The sequence below is a fragment of the Tursiops truncatus genome, chromosome 4 (genome assembly GCF_011762595.2).
Source record: "Tursiops truncatus isolate mTurTru1 chromosome 4, mTurTru1.mat.Y, whole genome shotgun sequence".
NCBI classification, from domain to species: Eukaryota; Metazoa; Chordata; class Mammalia; order Artiodactyla; family Delphinidae; genus Tursiops; species Tursiops truncatus.
The window spans coordinates 109,495,973-109,518,378 of record NC_047037.1 but is presented as its reverse complement, the minus strand read 5'-3'; the positions used below and the strand labels follow the sequence as shown (position 1 = coordinate 109,518,378).

Sequence of the window (22,406 nt, the reverse complement as noted above, 5' to 3'; positions counted from 1 at the left end):
TAAAATTAAAACTGAATGATATAAAACATATCAATTAAAAAGGCTTTACTATGTGGCAACATGGGAAGTTAAAAATATTTTTGAAATAGAAATAATTTTTAACATCAAAAGCCAAAGGAAGTGGCAGAACATTCTGCATGAAAATATCTCATGAAATGTAGAGAATACTCTCTCAGGATAAACATTTTTGTTTTAGGTACAATTCTAATAGATAATAAGCATTAATTAGAGAGCCAACACATGCTGTTGAAGTAAAATCAAAAGGCAGGTCACTGAAATGACATGTTGTCTAGTAGGAAAGACTAACATGGGGGATTTTTTCCATGTAATATATATATATATATATATATATATATATACATACACACACATATATACACATACATACATTATTAGACCTATTTAAATGCAGTATTTAAGTAAGAAGGGGAAGTCCAGCTTAAGTCTATTGGAATGAGACAGGCAAGAAGACATTTAAAGCAGCAGGGACAAGGATGGAGATGGTAGAGTTTTTATGAAGGTTTCCTACAAGAGGAGATAGATATTTGGTCTTGAAATATAAGATAGTGTATAAAGCAAAGTAGAGGAGGGAAGGCATTCCAAAGGAGAAAGAATGGCATGGGTAAAGACACAAAGACTTGGTATGTGTGAGAAACTCTACATTGTAGAATTTAGAGAAGTAGAAAGTGATCAGATACTTGAGCTCCTAGTTTGCCAAGAACTTGGAAGTTATCCTTAAGACCAATTACTTTGAAAATATGATTCTTGTTCCCATAGAGCTTCAGTGAAGATGCCTCAGTGCTGAGTGGACAGCACACATGGGATTGCTAGAGGCAGCTGGGAAACCCCTACCCTGGTGCCTCAAGGCAGAGAAAGGATTAACCCACCGTGACTATTGCCTATTGTTCTTTAAGTCTGTGTGCTTTCTCCCAGAAATTGGCTAAGGGTATACAATGAAGAAGTGCAGCCACATCCCTGTTTCAAGTACTTTTTAAAAATAATGCCATCTCTTTTAATATGTATGTTTCTTAAAATTTAGAATTGGATCCTTTTGTATATCAAAAAGTTATAACTAAATGTATTCATGGACCCATAGTTTCAGCCCTGGGGAAAACATACAAGGAGTTAGGCTTGTATGTTGTGACTGTTGTGACTACCCCACCCACCATCCCCAAAGCAAGTGCACATGCACATATTTTTACAACCACTAGACATTCCCTGAGATAGCTGAAAACTGGATAGTACCCTTGTGCTGCCTACTGCCAATTGCAATTCTAACTAGCTAGTGCACAATGTCATTTTTTGTGCTCAAGGCCTTTCAGGCAATCAGGGAACCCACCTTCAGTCAGTGGACTAGGAACAGTAAGGATAATCTCTGAGAAATATTTGGGACCATATTTGAGATGGCATAACTGACTTGTGAAACCCTGTTTTATGTCCTTGGTTCTCATATTTCTATCTCACATGATCAAGAAAGTATCAATCTATGACATAGTCTATAAGGAGGAGGCAGCCTTAAGTGTGAGTAACTCTACAATAGACATTGGATCTCCATTGTCACCAGAGCCATTAGCATTCATCTGTTTAGAAAACAACTGTCATAGGCTATAGTTTACCACCGAATGATTTACACTTGTCAGTCACACACAAAATTTACATTTGAGAAAGCTTACTCCAGCAATACTATGAAGAATATATTTGGTGATGAGTTGAGTATATTTGAATCAATTGTCACGCAAGCTTACTTAGCTTATAATTAATTATACCTCCTGCTGTGACTAGTTACTATTTAACAGATTTGACCTGGAAAACTGTGATTCTTTAAACTGACTATTTTTGTTGTTGTCAACCTTCTGGAAATGTTAACTATATGAAAATTCAAGGAAAATGGAGGTAGAAAAATTGCCATTCAAGCATTTATTGATTGCCCTTCTCCAGTCTTGAAAACAGCTTCCAGTGGAATTTCAGGGAAGTCTCGTAGTCCTAGCAGAACTTAGTCAAATCCAGCTTTCTGCTTGGTCCACAGGCAGGTGGGCCCACAAAATCACTCAGGAATCCCATCATATTTCCTTACCGATGAAACAACTCTCCCACTCTCTCAGATGACAATTCTACACCTCCTCTCATCTGAAATTTCCAACACCTCTCTCTTAACTTTTCACCTTCAGTTGACTGCCTTGACTTTAAAAATAAATGAAAAAATAGAAGCAATTACAGAACATCATCAACACCCAATCAAATCTACCACCCTCTCTACTTAAAACTCATATATCTGTCTCCTTATTATATCAGATAAATTGTCCCTGAACTTTTCCAAGAAATTTCCAAGAAAATTTCCAAGAAATTTTGTTTAGTTAATTAATTAATTAATTTAATTAATTAGCTAATTCAGCACCTGTGTGTGCCAGACTTTTTTTTTTTTTGCAGTACGCGGGCCTCTCACTGTTGTGGCCTCTCCCGTTGCGGAGCACAGGCTCTGGACGCGCAGGCTCAGCGGCCATGGCTCACGGGCCCAGCCGCTCCATGGCATGTGGGATCTTCCCGGACTGGGGCACGAACCCGCGTCCCCTGCATCGGCAGGCGGATTCTCAACCACTGCGCCACCAGGGAAGCCCCCGGACTTATTTTTAATACATGATTCTAAGCAGCAGATTACTTTATCATTAACATGTGTCCATAAAGCCCCCTGTCCCTATCATTCATTTTAAAAAGCAGAGACACTCAGAAGTTCATTGTATATACATATGCAGTATATATACACACATATACATAGTACATGTATATATTTCCTAAAGACGTTTTACAGACATTTCTAGTATAGAAAAAGTACTTCATTTCTATTTTTAAAGCAAAACTTCCTTTGCTTTAAAACTAATTTACCTGCACAGCATAGAAATCTATATTCTTGCCCCATTTTCTATCAATTTTAGTTGTGTTGAGATTATAAACTATAGTTAACAGCAAGAAACAAAAACATTAAATAATCTATGATTAATCTGTATAAAACTTTGAACTTTAGATGTGTCTGTACACATACGTATATAAACATGTATATAAATAAGAAAACTCAAATCTAGTGCATATTGATATAAACTAGTTAATATCTACACAGTAATATAATTTATAAACACGCACAACACAAGAATCAGAATTCTACTTTCTGCAGGATGTTAATAAATCCTGCAGAAAGAGTGTATAAAAGGACCAAGCTTCCCTCTGGCTTGTTCCCAGCTTCTATGAATTGCCTGGGTTTACGCTCAAATGGTCTCAAAGGTTTACATTTCTTAAGACAAATTTTTAGTTGCAGCCAGTTTTTTCTACATGCTGAAATTATCAGTAGAGCAGGGAAATAAGCCATAATGAGAGAAAACCAAAGCTGTGCCCTCACCTGATACAGACCCGAATCCTCCCCAGCCTCAGAACCTTGCTCTCCCTTGTATTAAAAAAAAAAGTGGGTGGAGGGAGGAGAAGGGAAGAGGAGGGGAGGGGAGGGGAGGAAGAAAGATCACAAAGAAAAACCGGAATGCTTCACTCCTGCCTTGATGGGAGAAATTCTTAGGTCTTCATCAATTCACAGATGACTATCTAATCTAGACACCGAGGATAGCATCTCCTCAGAGTATTTGGTTCTGAGTGAAGTTCTTACTTTTGCACTGCCTCTATTTTAATATTTTACACCTTGTCTGCTTGTGGCAAGTGGAGTCTATATATTAAGACTTCTAAAAAGAACATAGAGACAATTTTCCCTTAGCTCTTTGCAGAATTGATAAGCATGAATAAAAAAGTAAAATCCATGATTTTTTTATTGTTGGGTATCTCCTTTTAAATATCACAAAATTTAAATTGCCAAATGTACAGCTGAGATCTATGAGACAGACAGAGAAAGAGAAAGAGAAAGGGAGAGAGAGACAGGGAAAGAGAAGAGAGAGAGACAGAGAGAGGACAAAGAGAAAAAGTAGGAGAATAACAAAGGCAGCCAGATGAATCTTTGATGGACTGATGGGGGAAGACTGATAATAGTATTTTGTTTAAGTTAGTGTAAATCCTGAAGTAGGTTGTGCTATTACTTACTGCTTGAGAAAATGGTAAAAAAAGCTTCATTTCTCTAAAATGTAAACTACAAGTAAATGGTACTATATGTTGATGGGAGCTTGAGAGTGATCAAGAAGAGATGAAAATGAAAGATTTCAATAAAATAATTAAAATGGTGACAAGCACTACTCTGTAAGGAACAGCCCATAGCTTGGATGCCAAAGCAAACCCACCCTAGTTCCATCCACTAACTACCACAAGTTAATGTCACTATACCTTTAGTATTTAAGGGTTTAGTGAAAATTTTTAGCTTCTTACAAGGACACAAATTTCAAATAAGATATTCTTTACAAAAATGTAAAACCACCATTAACAGTGTTTATAATATGGAATTTACATACGCACACTCAACAAAATATCTCCTAAAGATGAGATCAAAAGAAAAATAAACCTCGATGTTAGGATTTCTTAAAAAATCTCTTCTAAGTGCATTGAAGTGCCTCAAGGTCAAAGACATTTGAGAAATGAAGTATTATTGTGCAGCACTTACTTGGAGATTCAAAATACACAATAGCTAATTAAAGATTCCAAGAATTTCAACTATAAAGAAATGTGTTGAACTTGATTTAATTCAGGGTTTTCCAAATTTATTTGAGCACTGAACACTCTTCATGTGACACACATGGATATCCTCCTGAACTTTCCTCCCTGGTGGATCATTTTCTATAGTAGTTACATGGAACAAACTGCTGTGACAGATCTGGATGCCACTGTTACTTCATGAATTAACTGAAATACCATTTGCTATATCTGGGAATAAAAGGACCTGAACTATTCAGTAAGTAAGACTCTGTAGAGATAACGAGTTTCATTTTTTACTCAGTTGAACAAATATTTGACAGTCTACTCTCTGGTAGGCTCTGAAATACTGTGCTAAACAATAGGGTTACAAGATGTATAAGACCTATATTCTAAATTTGGGAGCCTTAGAAAACATAAATGTATTCATTCATTTCTTTATCCATTCAACAAATTTGTGTTTAAGTAAGTCAAGCACTGTTCTAGCCTTGAGGGATAAAGGCAGAAACAAGACAACACTGCCTTTGCTTTGCTGAAGCTTGTATTTTTGCCTGGTGTAGAGGAGAAAAGTAAACTAAATAATAATGCAATCCAAAAAACGGTATAGTAAAATACACATTAACATGTAAGAGAGCAGACAGTGGAGGTAGATAATCAAATAGAGCGTTTAACGCAGGGCAGAGGTAGGAAAGAGGATCTGGATTTGAGAAATAATTTGGTAGTAATATAAAGAGGAACTGTAATGGTTAGATGGATGTAAGTTCAGAGTTTGTATAATACATAAATTTGAGATTAACAAAGAAGTTGTGGAACAAACCATGGAAGTTATAAGAAATAATAACTAATTCTTATTATGTGCCAGGAACTGTTCTAAGAACTGCACGTATTTTTTGTGTGTGTGTGGTACGCGGGCCTCTCACTGTTGTGGCCTCTCCCGTTGCGGAGCACAGGCTCCGAACACGCAGGCTCAGCGGCCATGGCTCACGGGCCCAGCCGCTCCGCGGCATATGGGATCTTCCCAGACCGGGGCACGAACCCGTGTCCCCTGCATCGGCAGGCGGACTCTCAACCACTTCGCCACCAGGGAAGCCCAGTAAGCTCCATTTTAATCATCGTTTTAGAAATGGATATGAGTACTAGAATATTTTAAATTATGTATGTGGCTTGCATTATATTTCTTTTGGACAGTGTTGTTCTATATGTTTCTCAGCAGGACTATTAGGTTCCTAGTTTACACACTTATTTTGTGCACACCTCACATATAATTTCCCGTTTTTCCTTCTGACCCCACCAGCCAGCAGCCTGGCAGCGCAGCAGTCTCCTGTACCAGGTGGTCAGCAGGGACAGCAGTACTGAGTGCCTCTCTCGCCACCTCTATGACCTGACAGTGTTCATCCCTTCATTTTATCACTAAACTCCCCGAATTCTCTTCTTTTACAGGAGATCTTAGATACCTCACTTCCGGAAAGTGCTGGGAAAAGATAAAGAGATGGGCAATTTCTAATAGCCTTTCAGATATAACCACACAAGCTGGTCGATGAGCCCATGGCAGAAACAAGGAGGAAAAACCGAAAGTCGAGCAAAGCCCGTGCCAGATTATTATAAGGCAATGCTTAATAATAACACTTTGTCAGAAGGAAGATATCAGGAGGACATGCTAGTCCAGCCTGGGCTCCAAACAACAAACATAAAGGTGTGATCTCCTTACTCACAATCATTGTCACAACATCAATGGCCATGTGAAATAGAAAGAAGAGACAGGAGATGGTAAGAACTAAGTGGGCCCTTCCTGCCTGAGCTAATCTAGGTACTGTTATAGCAAACAGCTTAGCCATTATACTGAAAAATTTGTCCCCTAACTCCATTATTGGGAAAGACTGAACAATCTGATTTAGAACCTACGTCCTGAGACTAAAATTCTGTTTCCCTCTCACAACAAAGTACCATAAGATATTATCCTAAGAAATAGATCAGAAGGCCCTGGATTTAAAAGGCAAAAGAATCAGGGTAGTTAATCCAATAACTGTTTAATAAAATGCCTTCCGCACCTGAAAATTTTAAAAATAATAACAAGTAGAGGGATGCTTTGCTTATTCTGCATTGGAGGGGAACAAAGTACTCCACATAAATAAAATCTTCGCAGTAACGCTATTAAAAAATAGTTGACAGATAACTTTAACTTAATTGTTAAAATAGCCTTTAAAAATCTAACATTTTTAACGAAAATACTTTGAAATAACATTTTACTTTTTCCTAGTGCCTAAAAAGACATTTTTGAACATGACTTAAAGTTTTTTTCATGACTCACATTCATTATGATCAATTATTATACTATAGTGCAGTCTAATGATGCCCAGAGCGACAGAGTGTGGAACTGTTTGCTGCTGCACCTGAGGGGCCTCACATCGCTGTGCTTTCAGTTCTGGTTTCTGGCCTTGATGGGCTTTCTCCCTCTACCATTTCTCTTGGCTGTGATTTCTCAATACTGTTAGATGTTGATCACGCTAGGTCATTTCCACAAACGTTCCTAATTTGGGGCTTCTACCAAGAAAACAGTTGAATGTGCTTTTAAAAAAGAGTGTGAGACCACAACAAGTAAAGATTCACAGCGATTATGGCACATATTTGGCTCACGAAAAGTATTGTTATTGCTTGTCTTCAAGCCTCTAAGTATGTTTCAGAGGAATAGGTCGGCTGGTTAATCTACCCACAAGAAGACTGTGACAATGATATGGCAATGTTGGTAACAATGGCGATTATCATGACTACAAGCCAGGCACCAGGATAAGTGTGTCACTAAATCTTCACAATCACAGGAGGGAGATACAATTAGAATCTTATTTTACAGATGGGGAAACTAAACTTAGAAAGATTAACTAATCTGGTTGTGGTTACACTCTAAGCGGTGGAACTAGTATTTGAGCCCAGGCTGCTACCTAAAGCCCAGGCCTCTACCCATTCTCTATTATGCCCCCAAAAGTCAGTAACTACATTTATAGAAATTACTTACAACTTAGATGCAAGGCATTACAATAAATAAAGGTTACTGAATTTTAACTCTGTAGATTTCTTCACTAAATGTGAATTTTGATTTATTGAGCCTGATCTTAAAAGGCATTTATTTTGTTGATTCATCTGCTACTTAAAATAAAGTAGATGTCAACATAATTCTGCTGAGAGACAGTGTCATACTACCAGTTTAGGTTTATAAAATTCCCATTTATAATACAAAGAAAGTTGAATTACAATGTTGTGTTTAAACTATAAAAGTATCATTGTCCTATTATCCTATCTGACTCAGTACCTAATTTACTACCTAATTTTGGAAGTTTCATAGAATCTGATACTCTCTTAACCCAAGGTACATCTCAGTGTCCAGAGATAGCCCTAGAGGCCCAGAGATTATATCAATCCCAAATGTGTGTTCCTTTGGTCTGAACAATAATTTCAAAATTTTAAATTAATTGCAGACATTTAAAAATGGGGATATTTCATATAAAATGTGGACTTCTGACTTCTCTCAAAGAACTGGAAGATGTGGCTTCACATGGTAACAACCAGCAGGAACTTGTGAGTGGGAGCCCCTTCTAACAAGACCTGTTTGCTCTGGGTTGCCAAGACCACCACCTGGCCTGCTTCCCTCAGTTACCTGCCTGGTTTGTGAGTTAAGCCCTGCTTTCATCTTTAGTAAAAATCTGAAAGTACAACTCCAAACTCTTCATAATATTCTATATTTAGCTTGTCATGCATTTTCAATGATGTTATTTTATATAGTTTTAATAACTGCCCTGTGGTACATTATGAGCTCTTCATCCATGAAACCAAGATTTAAGTGTTAAACAGCTTGGTAAGATCAGAGAGGTAAAGGTCATGTAATTCTAAAACCACTTATTTTATATTATGTCAGATCTTTTATATCTTAACTATATGTAGTATTTATTATTATCATCATCATTTTGGCTGGAAGTATCTTTGATAGCTTTCTTCACTGAATTCAGTTCTAAAGAACAGGTAACCACACCAAGTCAACACTTTGCAGTGTCACTTTCATGGCAAACAAATTTGATGGTGAAAAGTTTATGAGACAGAGAGAAAGAGAAACACAGACTGCTTTACTTAAAATATTTTCTATAAGAAACAATAAATATTAACTTTACTTCCACATTTAATACATAAACAACAAATATATGACTAAAATTTAAAAAATAAGTATCTTTTTCAAATGTAACATGGTGATAATTGCAATAGAAAAAAAATAGGTAGGGACAGGAGATAGGAAATGGCAGAAGACTGAAGGAGATATTTTATTTCAGGTTGTCAGAGAAGCAAGTTCAATAAGGTAGGTAGGCACCTAATACCTCCAAATTGAATGATCCTTAATAAAGATTATCACTATAGTCATCATGACCATCATCCCTCACAAAGATCAGATGAACCCACCGAACAGCTAGTTGGCCTCATTTGCCATCCTTTACACAGTGCTGAGAATAGAGCTTAAGTCTTAGAAAAGTTGGCTATTATGCTGTTTTGTTTCCTAAAGCACTGGGAGAAAATGTTAACTATAACTGCCCCTGAGTTTTAGTGATGCTTTCAGCAGATAGAGAATTTTGAAAGGCTACACAGGCAAAGGTCTAATCTTGGGGAGATATTTTAAGCTGAAAAAAGACAATGAAATAAATCCTGAGGCTGATGGCTTGTCTTACTAACAGTGAAAGAAAAAGAAGCAGAATGAAGACCAAATAGAGATATCTCACCACCACAAGACGGGGATGGGAAATTCAGAAGTTTGAGAAAAATATGCCTGATCACTAGTCCAAATGAATTGGGGGGGGGGGAGGAGACCCTCAAAAATAAATAATTTTTATGTTACTTATAAATTATGTGCCCTTCCAAAATTTTAAGATACCTATATTTTCTGAAAATAATTGGCTCACTATAACATAGGTTATTTATCTGCAGCATAACACTAAGGAAATCATTCAGCTAGGGAACCATGAAATATCTCTTCATAACCTCAAAACTGCTAGTCCATAACCTAGAGAACAGACATGCTTAAACAAGTTGTTTTGTTACACACAGATAAAAAGAGAAAAATGGATTTTTTTTCACATTTTACCTGCTTGTTTAAAAAGGTCATAAGAAAAACCCAGATATTATTATTATAGACTCAACAAAATTCGCAGACTTAAATAAACAACCACTGAATAGGGACCTTTGGACCATTTTCACAAGCATGTACCATTGCCTGAAGTTAAAAATGCTGCTTTTGAAGCCATGCTCGACATTTTCAAATTTAAGGTAAATTACCAAGTAAGAAGAGTGCTACTTTAGAGTGAGTTTGCGTTTGAGAAGGTGAATGTTACAGGTGAGTAAGACCTAAATACTCAAGATATTTTCACGATATCCCTGTGCACTTAAAGTTTAGACTTGTGGGAATAAACGAGGTAGATAATACCAGGAACAAAGTTTACACAAAGACTGTAAATCCTTACTCCAGTGCTGTGCTGTGCAGCAATGGAAACCTTTCTGCCAGGCTGAATAATCTCATAAACCCTGTAAGAGAAGTAGTATTTCTACCACTCAAACTCAAATCCAGACAGATTAGATTGATATAGCAACTTCTTTAATCGCCTTTACAAAAGAAAATTAGCCTGTCTGAATTTTGAATCTAACTCTACCTTCTTTGAAATAGATTTAACCATTTGCCTCAATCAAGCTGAAATAAGGTTCTGGTTTAAACAAGGAAAAATTACTAAAAGGAAGAGAGAAAATTCTGTAAAAGAAGAAAACAGAAAGACTTTTTATGGGACATCCAGCATTATTAACAATCTTACTGTGAAATTTTAATATTCTTAATGAATAGGCTATGTAAGTTATTCTTAGTTTATTTTTAATTGTCCGACTCCCTTTGGAATAGTTAACTGTTTGCTAAATCTATGTCTGAAATTGTCTTTTAATCTTTCATCATTTGCTTTTTATTAAGCAAATAGGAAAGGTATTTGTCTAAAATGATACTGTATTACTTCAATTAAAAAAAAATTCAGTGTTCTGAAGTCTATCCAAAGAAATTAAAACATATACTTTCTCTTAGGGTTTTGTGCTAGTTTAAATATACAGAAAATATCGTCTCCCTAAAGATATGACATAGGGTAAATGCTCAATAAGTTTATTCAATAAATTTATGAATGAATTGATCACAAAAAAAGTTTCTTCTTTAAAAAAAAAACTTTGACGTTAACCTTAATTTACCTAAGCACTTATTTGTAAACTTTTTTGACTGTTTGCCTTATCAGCACACTCCTCCATATGTGTATTTATTTTTTAATTGTATATATACCACTTTAGTAATATATTAATAGATCCACAAAAAGAAACTAAAAATAAAGATAAAATAATCAAGGTCTGGTTAAACTTAAAATTGCTTTGATAGGTGATTTTAATGCTCGTCCTGGCTATAATAGTTCACTAAAATACATAGATATAAATGAAAGAAGAGAATCAATGGCTATCTTTATTAAGTTATAAAACTTTTTTTTTCCCAACTCCTTCCACTATCTACCATCTTTCATGAAATATGGATTGTATATTTCATTTTCCCTGAAGTTAGTTAGGTGATCTTGCCAATTAACCACAAGGTGATTAATTTATATTTATAATTATATTTATAAGCATAACCAATGGGCTTAAGACAAACTATAATTGGAACAATTTTAGAAACTTGGCAAAAAATGCTCCAAGATTCATGTGTATGCAAATAAAAGAATTTTTATGACTGAAATCATTTGTGGCAATAAAATCACGAAGATGGAAACTTTTTCTTGATATTTTCCCCAAATGGTTTCCCCATAGCTAAACTTTCTTTGAAAGCAGTTACTTCAAGTTAACTGTTAAAATGTCACCTATACCCTGAAGGGAGTGAGTTTTTTGTATTTGTTTTATCCCAAATTTCTGATAAGCATATGCACAGAAATTTCAAGCATATATATCTAGCAATGTGTCCTAGATGAATCTAAAACTTTTCCAGATAATACCTGTTTTCAACAGAAGTTGAACACATTTACCCTTTTTATGCTATTTTTCTGTGTTATTGTGGCCATTTCTACTATAGCAAAAAAGAGTGATTATTTCACCCAATGGCCTGTTGCTTTTTGTTTTTTGCTTTTAAGAAATCATAAAGCAGCATATGACTTTAAAGCTCTCTTAAAAATAATATTTTAGAGGTTTCTATTCATGTCCTGGATGCTTAGTTTTTAAATATCCTGCTAATCATAATGGTGTCATATATTCATTAATTAATATATCAATGAACAATAATTCTTAAATTAAGGTTCATCATTAATAATTGATTGTTGTGATGTAATATCATATAAATATATGCCAAAATTTTCTTTAGAATTTTAGTACCTATGTTTATGAAGGCTTATCCAAGGAATGTAAGATTGGCTTGACAGGGCTTCCCTGGTGGCGCAGTGGTTGAGAGTCCACCTGCCGATGCAGGGGACACGGGTTCGTGCCCCGGTCCGGGAAGGTCCTACATGCCGCGGAGCGGCTGGGCCCGTGAGCCATGGTCGCTGAGCCTGCGCGCCCGGAGCCTCTGCTCCGCAACGGGAGATGCCACAACAGTGAGAGGCCCGAATACCGCAAAAAAAAAAAAAAAAAAAAAATATTGGCTTGAAATTCAAAATCAATAAATGCAACTCACTATATTGACAAACTAAAAAAGAAACATCACATAAGATATCACAGAATATTTAAGATTCAAATATCCACTCTCAGAAGGGAAGGCCCCATGAATTTCCTTCCACATTCTAACTTGTGGAAAAGACCTAGCAAGAGTAAGAAGATCCACATATTATAGTGTATGTACTAAAGGATATTTTATTCCATGTGGTTATGACCTTAAAAAATCAAACTGGATTCATTTTTTGTTTCTGAAAGGAACTCTAATAACTCAAGATAAGAGTATCTTCCTGCCTAATAGTTGTCACACTACAAACTCATGCTGACAGAATATGATTACACTACTTTTGTACCCAAATGTAAGGTTCGGGGGGTCGGGGAAATGAGCATGAGCTCTACTATGCTATCTCCTTTGAGATTCATATCTTATCCTTGAAGGAAATACTCAACAAAGAAACTGTTCTCATTCGAAGCTTTAGTAAAGGTTACGGTATAATAATTGTGAGGCTCCACAAATTGTGCAGTTGTCTTGTTATTTTATCAAGTGCATTTACATAGTGCCAGACACATATGCAAAATACAATTTAAAACTGAGACCATTAAATTATATCCATTATTTCTCACTCTAGAAACTTCTGAAACTTATGGGTGACAGATTTGTCAAGAAGTTCTCTTTACCAACTAAAGAAAGAACAACCCGACCTCTGTTATGAACTGTCATTAGTAATTTAGCAGAGCTAGAAGGCAGTTCAGCCGAGTAGACAGAAAATTAAAACATGGGCAGCTCCTGATTGGAAATTTATTCATAACAGGTAATGAAATAGCACAGTCAGGATCTCTGGTATTACTCAGAGTGAGAGATTTAATTCTGATAACTCTGATGATGACACTTGAATCAGAGATTATAAATGGTGACAGGTTGTGACATACAGATAGAATGAAATGAGCATCAGCAACATATCTCTACAGAAGCTGATTCTATATAAGATCAACATTTTCTTAATTTCAAAAATTATTACAAGTTTTCAAAAAAGAGGTTTATTAGGGCCTTAGGCAAACCCTGTACCATTTTTATATCTACTTTTCAATGGAGTATAATATTAATCAACATATCAAAGGCAAGGGGTGAAGTATAAATTGTTGTTTATATCTTAAAACATGAAGTATAGATTGTTGTTTCTGATTTCATCTGGATAAGGAACAAGCCCAAAATTATAGACGAATAGCTATCCTAGGTATAGAGTAATAGTAAAGGTTTGGGTTTTCCTGTGTTTATATGCATGAAAAGAATACACATTAAGTGCAGCCACATAAAAATAATGTTATTTGTAAAGAATAATAATTTTTATTTTGCATTTTCTATGCCTTTTTATATTTTCTAATTAACAAAAATGGCATTATTAGTTTTATAATGATTAGTATATTTTTTGAAAGTTGCCTATTTCAGACAAACTCTCTACCACAGAAATACAGCTGAGAAAAATAACAATATTTCCACATAGGTATTTCAATACATCTCTTTTGAATTTGTGAATTGGCATATTTACTGTGTATGGTTAAAACTTGTTAGATGTGGGGATTTTAAAACTTAGCCCTAAAATTCTTTAATACTCCTGTCAGTGAAATAAAAGGGTCTATGCCCCTTGAATCTGTAACTGGACAATAGCTTATAGCAGAAATGATGCCATGTCAGTTTCCAGACCCAGACCGTAACATGGAAGAGAAGAAATGTCACACTGACCTATGCCCCAATTGCAGATCTGGAAGTAAAATAAACAACTGCTGTTGTCCGAAGTCACTAAATTTTGAGCTGGTTTGTTAAGCAGCAATAAATAACCAAAACAGCATCGGACTTTCATCATGAACGCTGATTATAAAAATGGTTTTCGCATTACACCAAAACAATGTTATATTACATATGCTATAACTAGTCAGAATAGAAGGAAGAAAATGTAAAAAAAAAGAAAAATGCAGTACACTTTCATCAGGCTAACATAAATTTTATCAATAAAGTTTTTAATAAATTACAACACAGTATTGAGAAAATAATTCAAAGAATTTTAGAATCTTTAGTATGTTATAAGTTGAAAAACCTAAATATTACAGAATTATTTGCTTAAATTTGGTGATTTAACTTTTTAAATTTGGTTTTGTAGGATTTATCTATATTGTTTAATGATATTGTAACTAAAAGTATAAACCTATATAGAAATACTAATTCTATAAAAATTAGAGAATTTAAATATTGTCAAATAGAACCACATATTGAATAGTAGAAATACATTTTAAATGGAACTATATTTACGGAGGTCTAAGCCTACATGACATAATGCAGCCCCGAAAAGTCATGATAAAAAAATAACAAGCTAAAATCATACTACATGTTATTTACCAAAAGTAAGCACCTTAGAAAGATTAATAGTTAATTCAATAAAAAAGAAACTAAGTATTGGGTTGGCCAAAAAGTTCATTCGGGTTTTTCGGTAACATGGAAAAACCCAAACAAACTTTTTGGCCAACGCAATATTAAATATGCCTTAATTTCGGTAATATAAACAATAGAATTGTTTTAAGACAATTATGTATAATTCCCTTTCCTTAGAAAACTGAATAACTTTAAATGGACTTTGAGAGCTCAGGATACAGAAAAATACCCTATAATAAATATTTTAATAAAATAAAGAATCATTTTATAACATAAAAATCCACCTACTTCATGCATTTCTTTTCAAGACACAGTTCCACAGCAGAATAGTTTCAAAACATAAAAATTTAACAATTTTGTGTATTTCTTTCATAAAACACAGTTCTACAGGATAGAGTCAACATTATTCATCCAGATATGAACCAGAAGGTTCAATTAATTGTATTTCTTGTCCACAAGCTACTTTGACAAGATTTACTCAATAATGAAATTGTTAAGAATCATATCATAGAATTAGCACAGGTTCAGTCCCTTTTACTCGTTATAAATCTACAGTATAAAAAGCAATATTCAAAAGGTGACACAAATACAAAATACCTTTACAGAGGGAATTGTATTAATCCCCAAACTCTGCCTCCTCTTATAATGAAAACCTGAGAACCAGAATGATTAATCGATTTGTACCAGAGTGAAACTAGGCCTGGAACCCTGCCACCTGCTTCTAACTCTTGTGTCTTTTCTCATATATTATGCTGCTTCATCTGGCACGAGTGATTCCTATACAGCTATGAAATATAAAATAATGCATGATAATAAGAAAAGAGTGAAGCAAAACAACTTCCTCCATATAAAAGTCATCTAAAAAAAAAAGTCATCTAATTTATGCTGAAACATTAGAATTTTTCATTTTATCAAATTCCTTGCTGAAGCATTTTTCTACACTGTTTTCCAGATATGTGCATATTTATTTATGGTACAACATCCAACAGAAAATTCATTAAACTCTTTCAGAAATAATATAAAAATTAGTTATACATTACTTGACACTCTGCTACTTTTAATATGCCTGAAATCATATTTTCATTATATTTTCACTTATGATAAAAAATGGATACAAGCTGATAGTATTTTTTATTTTACAACATTTTTGCCATATTTTGGAATTTAGATTTAATCACCTAAAACACCCTTCTAATTAGATGGGAAGTCAGAGATGTATTTAATCTTAAGGAATTGTTTTAGCACTAAGCCTTAGTTTATTATCTGTGAGATGGTCATAACAATAGTACTTACCACATGTAAGTAGAATGGTTGTGCAGAATAAATAAAATATGTAGCTAATATATCTAAATCCTTGGCACCATACCTGACATATTACATACTAATAAATGTTAGTTGTTATTATAGCTTAGCTGCAACCAAAAACATGGTAATATTAAGATTTAGCTGCGATCAAAAACATGGTAATATTAAGATAGCAAAACATAAAGTATGATTTTTAAAAAATGGCCTACTTAAAACAATGTGTATTCTTCTATTAAAAGGTGATTTGCTATGTTTAATTCAAACTGATAAAGTACTTTTTAGATATCAAAAAATTATTCACATTAACCTTTTAAGGGGCAATATAACCAATATATGTTAAATAGCGTATGATTTGTAAAACCGAAATTTAGTGCAACTTACCATTAATACATGTGCTAATCAAAACAAGGTAAATTCTATTAGTATGTTAAACAGTTCTCATAAATTTTTTTAAAAAATTAAGAAATTAAATACCAGTGAGAGAGTATACATACAATGAATTTAGTAAAATTCCTTGAATTATTATTATTTTTTATTTTTTTGCAGTACACGGGCCTCTCACTGTTGTGGTCTCTCCCGTTGCGGAGCACAGGCTCCAGATGCGCAGGCTCAGCAGCCATGGCTCACGGGCCTAGGCACTCCGCGGCATGTGGGATCCTCCCAGACCGGGGCACGAACCCATGTACCCTGCATCGGCAGGCAGACTCTCAACCACTGTGCCACCAGGGAAGCCCCCTTGAATTATTTTTTAAACAAATAAGACATTTCCATATTCTATGTACGTACCTGGAGTAGGCAAACAATCGACTATCCCAAAGATTATGATTCCCTCTAGGTCCGTAATGAAAGTAACAGGACTCTGTCCCATCAAACATATTCAATCCATCTTCTGAATTTTTTGAGGCATGGCTGTGTACCACATCTAAGAGGACTGTAATACCCATTGAGTGAGCTGTGTCAACCAGTTCTTTCAGCTCTTCAGGCGTTCCAAAACGGCTTAAGGTAAAGGAGACAGCAAAAACAAGATCACATCATATTTAAACCAAACAGCCAATCATTTACTGAGAATCAATTGTTTTACCAGCACAATACTAGATACTTCAAACGTACAAATGTAGTATGATATAATACTTAGATATAAATCAAAGTTGCTTAATAGTTGTTATTAGGCATTTTTAAAAGCATTCAATAAAAAAATAAATCTGGCTGTTAATTGTAGATTTATAGCACAATGAAAATTCACATTTTGAGTAGGTAGATAGTAAAATTCCGCTTCTCTATACTCAGAGCTTCTGATTTCCATCGCCAAGCCTAGCTAGTTTGAGGGGTATGGTCATTCCTGTCCACATACCTGGCCATCCCTTTAAGCATGCATGGTTGGGATTGTGAGGGCTCTTAGAATACTTCTTTGAATATCCTTGGTGCCTTAATTGAGGCCATTTCTCCTGTACTACTTATTCCCAGATTGGAATGCCTCAAGTACCAGCGGGTCCTGTCATCACCCAAGCCGGAAAGATGGGCAGCTCACATGCACGTGGGTTTGTGTTAAAAACAGTTTTCTAGTCAGCGTGAAATAGGAAACAAAAATCACTCCCAAGAGGAAGGCCTTTCTTAACCTATATAAAAATCTCAATACTGCAGTCTTCCATAGCATCAACTTTTGCTTTTAAATAAAAAATCACCCTGGTGATGAATTGTTTACTATCTCTCTTCCTCACTAGACTATATGTCCCTTGAGGGCAGGGGCTCTGACCATCTGGTTTCCCACGCTACAGTACAGTGCTTAGTATGCAGTGGAGCTCCTGATAGCAGATTCCATGGAGCAGCGAGCAAATACTCTAGTGTGGCTGGAGTGGAATAATCAAGAAAGAGATGAGCTCAGAGAGTTGGCCAAGAACCAGATCACATGTGGCCTCATGGATCAATGTAAGGCATTTGGCTTTTATTCCGAAAGGGACAGGGAATCATCAGAGTTCTGAGCAAGAGAGTGACATGATCTGACTTTCATTTTAAAAAGATGACTTTACATACTGTGCAGAAAGTGGTCCACATGTGTGGCGGAGAGAAAGCTAGGGAAGGAGGACAAGAGGATAGAGTGACCAGTTACAGACCTAATGAAATAATGCAGGTGAGAAACAGCAACTTGGACCATGGTGGTAGCAGTTGAAGCAGCCAGACTGGGGATATATTTTGAAGTTGCCAGTGGCTAGGTTTTCTGATAGCTAGAGTATAGGGGTGGGGACATAAAGGGAAAAGTCAAGTATAAGGCAGATGGCTTAAACAATTGGAAGATGGAGATGTCATTTATTATGTTAGTGAAGATAGCAAGAGAAGAAGGTTAGAAGATAAGATCAGATATTTAATCTGGAACAGGTTAAGAATGAGATATGTATTACATACCCAAACCTCAAATAGGCACTGTTTGGAGTTCACAACAGAGGTGAGGACTGGAGAACTAAATTTGGCAGTTGGCATATAAAGTATATTTGAGGAGACTGGTTCAAGATGGTGGAGTACAAGGACGTGCTCTCACTCCCTCTTGCAAGAGCACCAGAATCACAACTAACTGCTGAACAATTATTGACAGGAAGATACTGGAACACACCAAAAAAGATACGCCACATTCAAAGACAAAGGAGAAGCCACAATGAGATGGTAGGAGGGGCGCAATCCAAATAAAATCAAATCCCATAACTGCTGGGTGGGTGACTCACAAACTGGATGACACGTATACCACAGAAGTCCACCCACTGGGGTAAAGGTTCTGAGCCCCATGTCAGGCTTCCCAACCTGGGGGTGCAGCAATGGGAGGAGCAATTCCTAGAGGATCAGACTTTGAAGGCTAGTAGGATTGGACTGCAGGACTTCAACAGGAATGGGGAAAACAGAGACTCCACTCCTGGAGGGCACACACAAAGTAGTTTGCACGTTGGGACCCAGGGGAAGGAACAGTGACCCCACAGGACACTAAACCAGACCTACCTGCTAGTGTTGGAGGGTCTCCTGCAAGAGGCAGAGGGTAGCTGTGGCTCACCATGAGGACAAGGACACAGGCAACAGAAATTCTGGGAAGTACTCCTTGGTGTGAGCCCTCCCAGAGTCCACCATTAGCCCCACCAAAGAGCCCAGGTAGTCTCCAGTGTTGGGTTGCCTCAGGCCAAACAACGAACAGGGAGGGAACCAGCTCCACCCAACAGCAGACAAGCCAATTAAAGTTTTACTGAGCTCTGACCACCAGAACAACAGCCAGCTCTACCCACCACCAGTCCTTCCCATCAGGAAACATGCACAAGCCCGTTAGATAGCCTAATCCAACAGAGGGCAGAGAGCAGAAGCAAGAAGAACTACAATCCCGCAGCCTGTGGAACAAAAACCACATTCACAGAAAGAGAGACAAGATGAAAAGTCAGAGGGCTATGTACCAGATGAAGGAACAAGATAAAAACCCAGAAAAGCAACTAACTGCAGTGGAGATAGGTAACCTTCTAGAAAGACAATTCAAACTAATGATAGCGAAGATTATCCAGGACCTCGGAAAAAGAATGGAGGCAAAGATTGAGAAGATGCAAGAAATGTTTAACAAAGACCTAGAAGAATTAAAGAACAAACCAACAGGGATGAACAATACAATAACTGAAATGAAAAAATACACTGGAAGGAATCAGTAGCACAATAACTGAGGCAGAAGAAAAGATAAGTGACCTGGAAGACAGAAAGGTGGAATTCACTGCTGCAGAACAGAATAAAGAAAAAAGAATGAAAAGAAATGAAGACAGCTTAAGAGACCTCTGGGACAAAATTAAACACAACAATATTCGCATTATAGGGGTCCAGAGGGAGAAGAGAGAGAGAAGGGACCCGAGAAAATATTTGAAGAGATTATAGTTGAAAACTTCCCTAACATGGGAAAGGAAAGAGCCACTCAACTCCAGGAAGTGCAGACAGTCCCATACAGGATAAACCAAGGAGAAACACACTGAGAAACATAGTAGTCAAATTGGCAAAAATTAAAGACAAAGAAAAATTATTGAAAGCAGCAAGGGAAAAAAGACAAATAACACACAAGGGAACTCCCATAAAGTTATTAACAGCTGATTTCTCAGCAGAAACTCTACAAGTCAGAAGAGAGTGGCATGACATATTGAAAGTGATGCAAGGGAAGAACCTACAACCAAGATTACTCTACCCAGCAAGAATCTCATTCAGATTCAATCGAGAAATCAAAACCTTTACAGCGAAGCAAAAGCTAAGAGAATTCAGCACCACCAAACCAGCTCTACAGCAAATGCAAAAGGAACTTCTCTAAGTGGTAAACACAAGAGAAGAAAAGGACCTACAAAAACAAACCCAAAACAATTAAGAAAATGGTCATAGGAACATACATATCAATGATTACCTTAAATGTGAATGGATTAAATGCTCCAACCAAAGGCCACAGGCTCGCTGAATGGATCCAAAAACAAGACCCATATATATGCTGTCTACAAGAGACCCACTTCAAACGTAGGGATACATACAGACTGAAAGTGAGGGGATGGAAAAACATATTCCATGCAAATGGAAATCAAAAGAAAGCCAGAGTAGCAATACTCATATCAAATAAAATAGACTTTAAAATAAAGAATGTTACAAGAGACAAGGAAGGACACTACATAATGATCAAGGGATCAATCCAATTAGAAGATATAACAATTATAAATATACATGCACCCAAAATAGGAGCACCTCAATACATAAGGCAACTGCTAACAGCTATAAAAGAGGAAATCGACAGTAACACAATAGTGGGGGACTTTAACACCTCTCTTACACCAATGAACAGATCATCCAGACAGAAAATTAATAAGGAAACACAAGCTTTAAATGATACAATAGACCAGATAGATTTAATTGATATTTGTAGGACATTCCATCCAAAAACAGCAGATTACACTTTCTATTCAAGTGCACACGGAACATTCTCCAGGACAGATCACATCTTGGGTCACAAATCAAGCCTCAGTAAATTTAAGAAAATTGAAATCAGATCAAGAATTTTTTCTGACCACAATGCTATGAGATTAGAAATAAATTACAGAGAAAAAAACGTAAAAAACACAAACACATAGAGACTAAACAATAGGTTACTACATAACCAAGAGATCACTGAAGAAATCAAAGAGGTAATCAAAAAATACCAAGAGACAAATGACAACAAAACATGATGACCCAAAAGCTATGGGATGCAGCAATAGCAGTTCTAAGATGGCAGTTTACAGCAATACAAGCCTACCTCAAGAAACAAGAAAAATCTCAAATAAACAATCTAACCTTACACCTAAAGGAACCAGACAAAGAAGAACAAACAAAACCCAAAGTTAGCAGAAGGAAAGAAATCATAAAGATCAGAGCAGAAATAAACGAAACAGAAACAATGAAAACAATAGCAAATATCAATAAAACTAAAAGCTGGCTCTTTGAGAAGATAAAAAAAAAAAAAGATAAACCATTTGCCAGACTCATCAAGAAAAAGAGGGAGAGGGCTCAAATCAATGAAATTAGAAATGAAAAAGGAGAAGTTACAACAGACACCACAGAAATACAAAAGAATCATAAGAGACTACTACAAGCAACTCTATGCCAATAAAATGGACAACCTGGAAGAAATGGACAAATTCTTAGAAAGGTATAACGTTCCCAGACCGAACCAGCAAGAAACAGAAAATATGAACAGACCAATCACAAGTAATGAAATTGAAACTGTGATTAAAAATCTTCAAACAAACACAAGTCCAGGACCAGATGGCTTCACAGGTGAATTCTACCAAACACAGAGAAGAGCTAACACCTATCCTTCTCAAACTCTTCCAAAAAATTGCAGAGGAAGGAACACTCCCAAACTCATTCTATGAGGCCACTATCACCCTGATACCAAAACCAGACAAAGATACCACAAAAATAGAAAATTACAGAATATCACTGATGAATATAGATGCAAAAATCCTCAAGAAAATACTAGCAAACTGAATCCAACAATACATTAAAAGGATCATACACCATGATCAAGTGGGATTTATCCCAGGGATGCAAGGATTCTTCAATATACACAATCAATCAATGTGATACACCATATTAACAAGTTGAAAAATAAAAACCATATGATCATTTCAATCGATGCAGGAAAAGCTCTTGACAAAATTCAACACTCATTTATGATAAAAACTCTCCAGAAAGTGGGCACAGAGGGAACCTCAACATAATAAAGGCCATATATGACAAACCCACAGCAAACATCATTCTCAATGGTGAACAACTGAAAGCATTTCTTCTAAGATCAGGAGCAAACAAGGATGTCCACTCTCACCACTATTTTTCAACATAGTTTTGGAAGTCCTAGCCATGGTAA

At 36.0% G+C, this 22,406-nt stretch overlaps 1 protein-coding gene across 2 annotated transcripts in view; it reads right to left on the bottom strand.

The window, feature by feature from the left end:
- The window catches only part of GBE1 (1,4-alpha-glucan branching enzyme 1), a 288,288-nt gene that overhangs the window by 120,777 nt on the left and 145,105 nt on the right, over nucleotides 1-22,406 (bottom strand). For both annotated transcript variants that reach the window (XM_019922679.3, XM_073804382.1), the window contains exon 7: nucleotides 16,808-17,017. In XM_019922679.3, coding sequence (XP_019778238.1) covers nucleotides 16,808-17,017 — 210 coding nt within the window. The remainder of the gene's footprint in view (nucleotides 1-16,807; nucleotides 17,018-22,406) is intronic.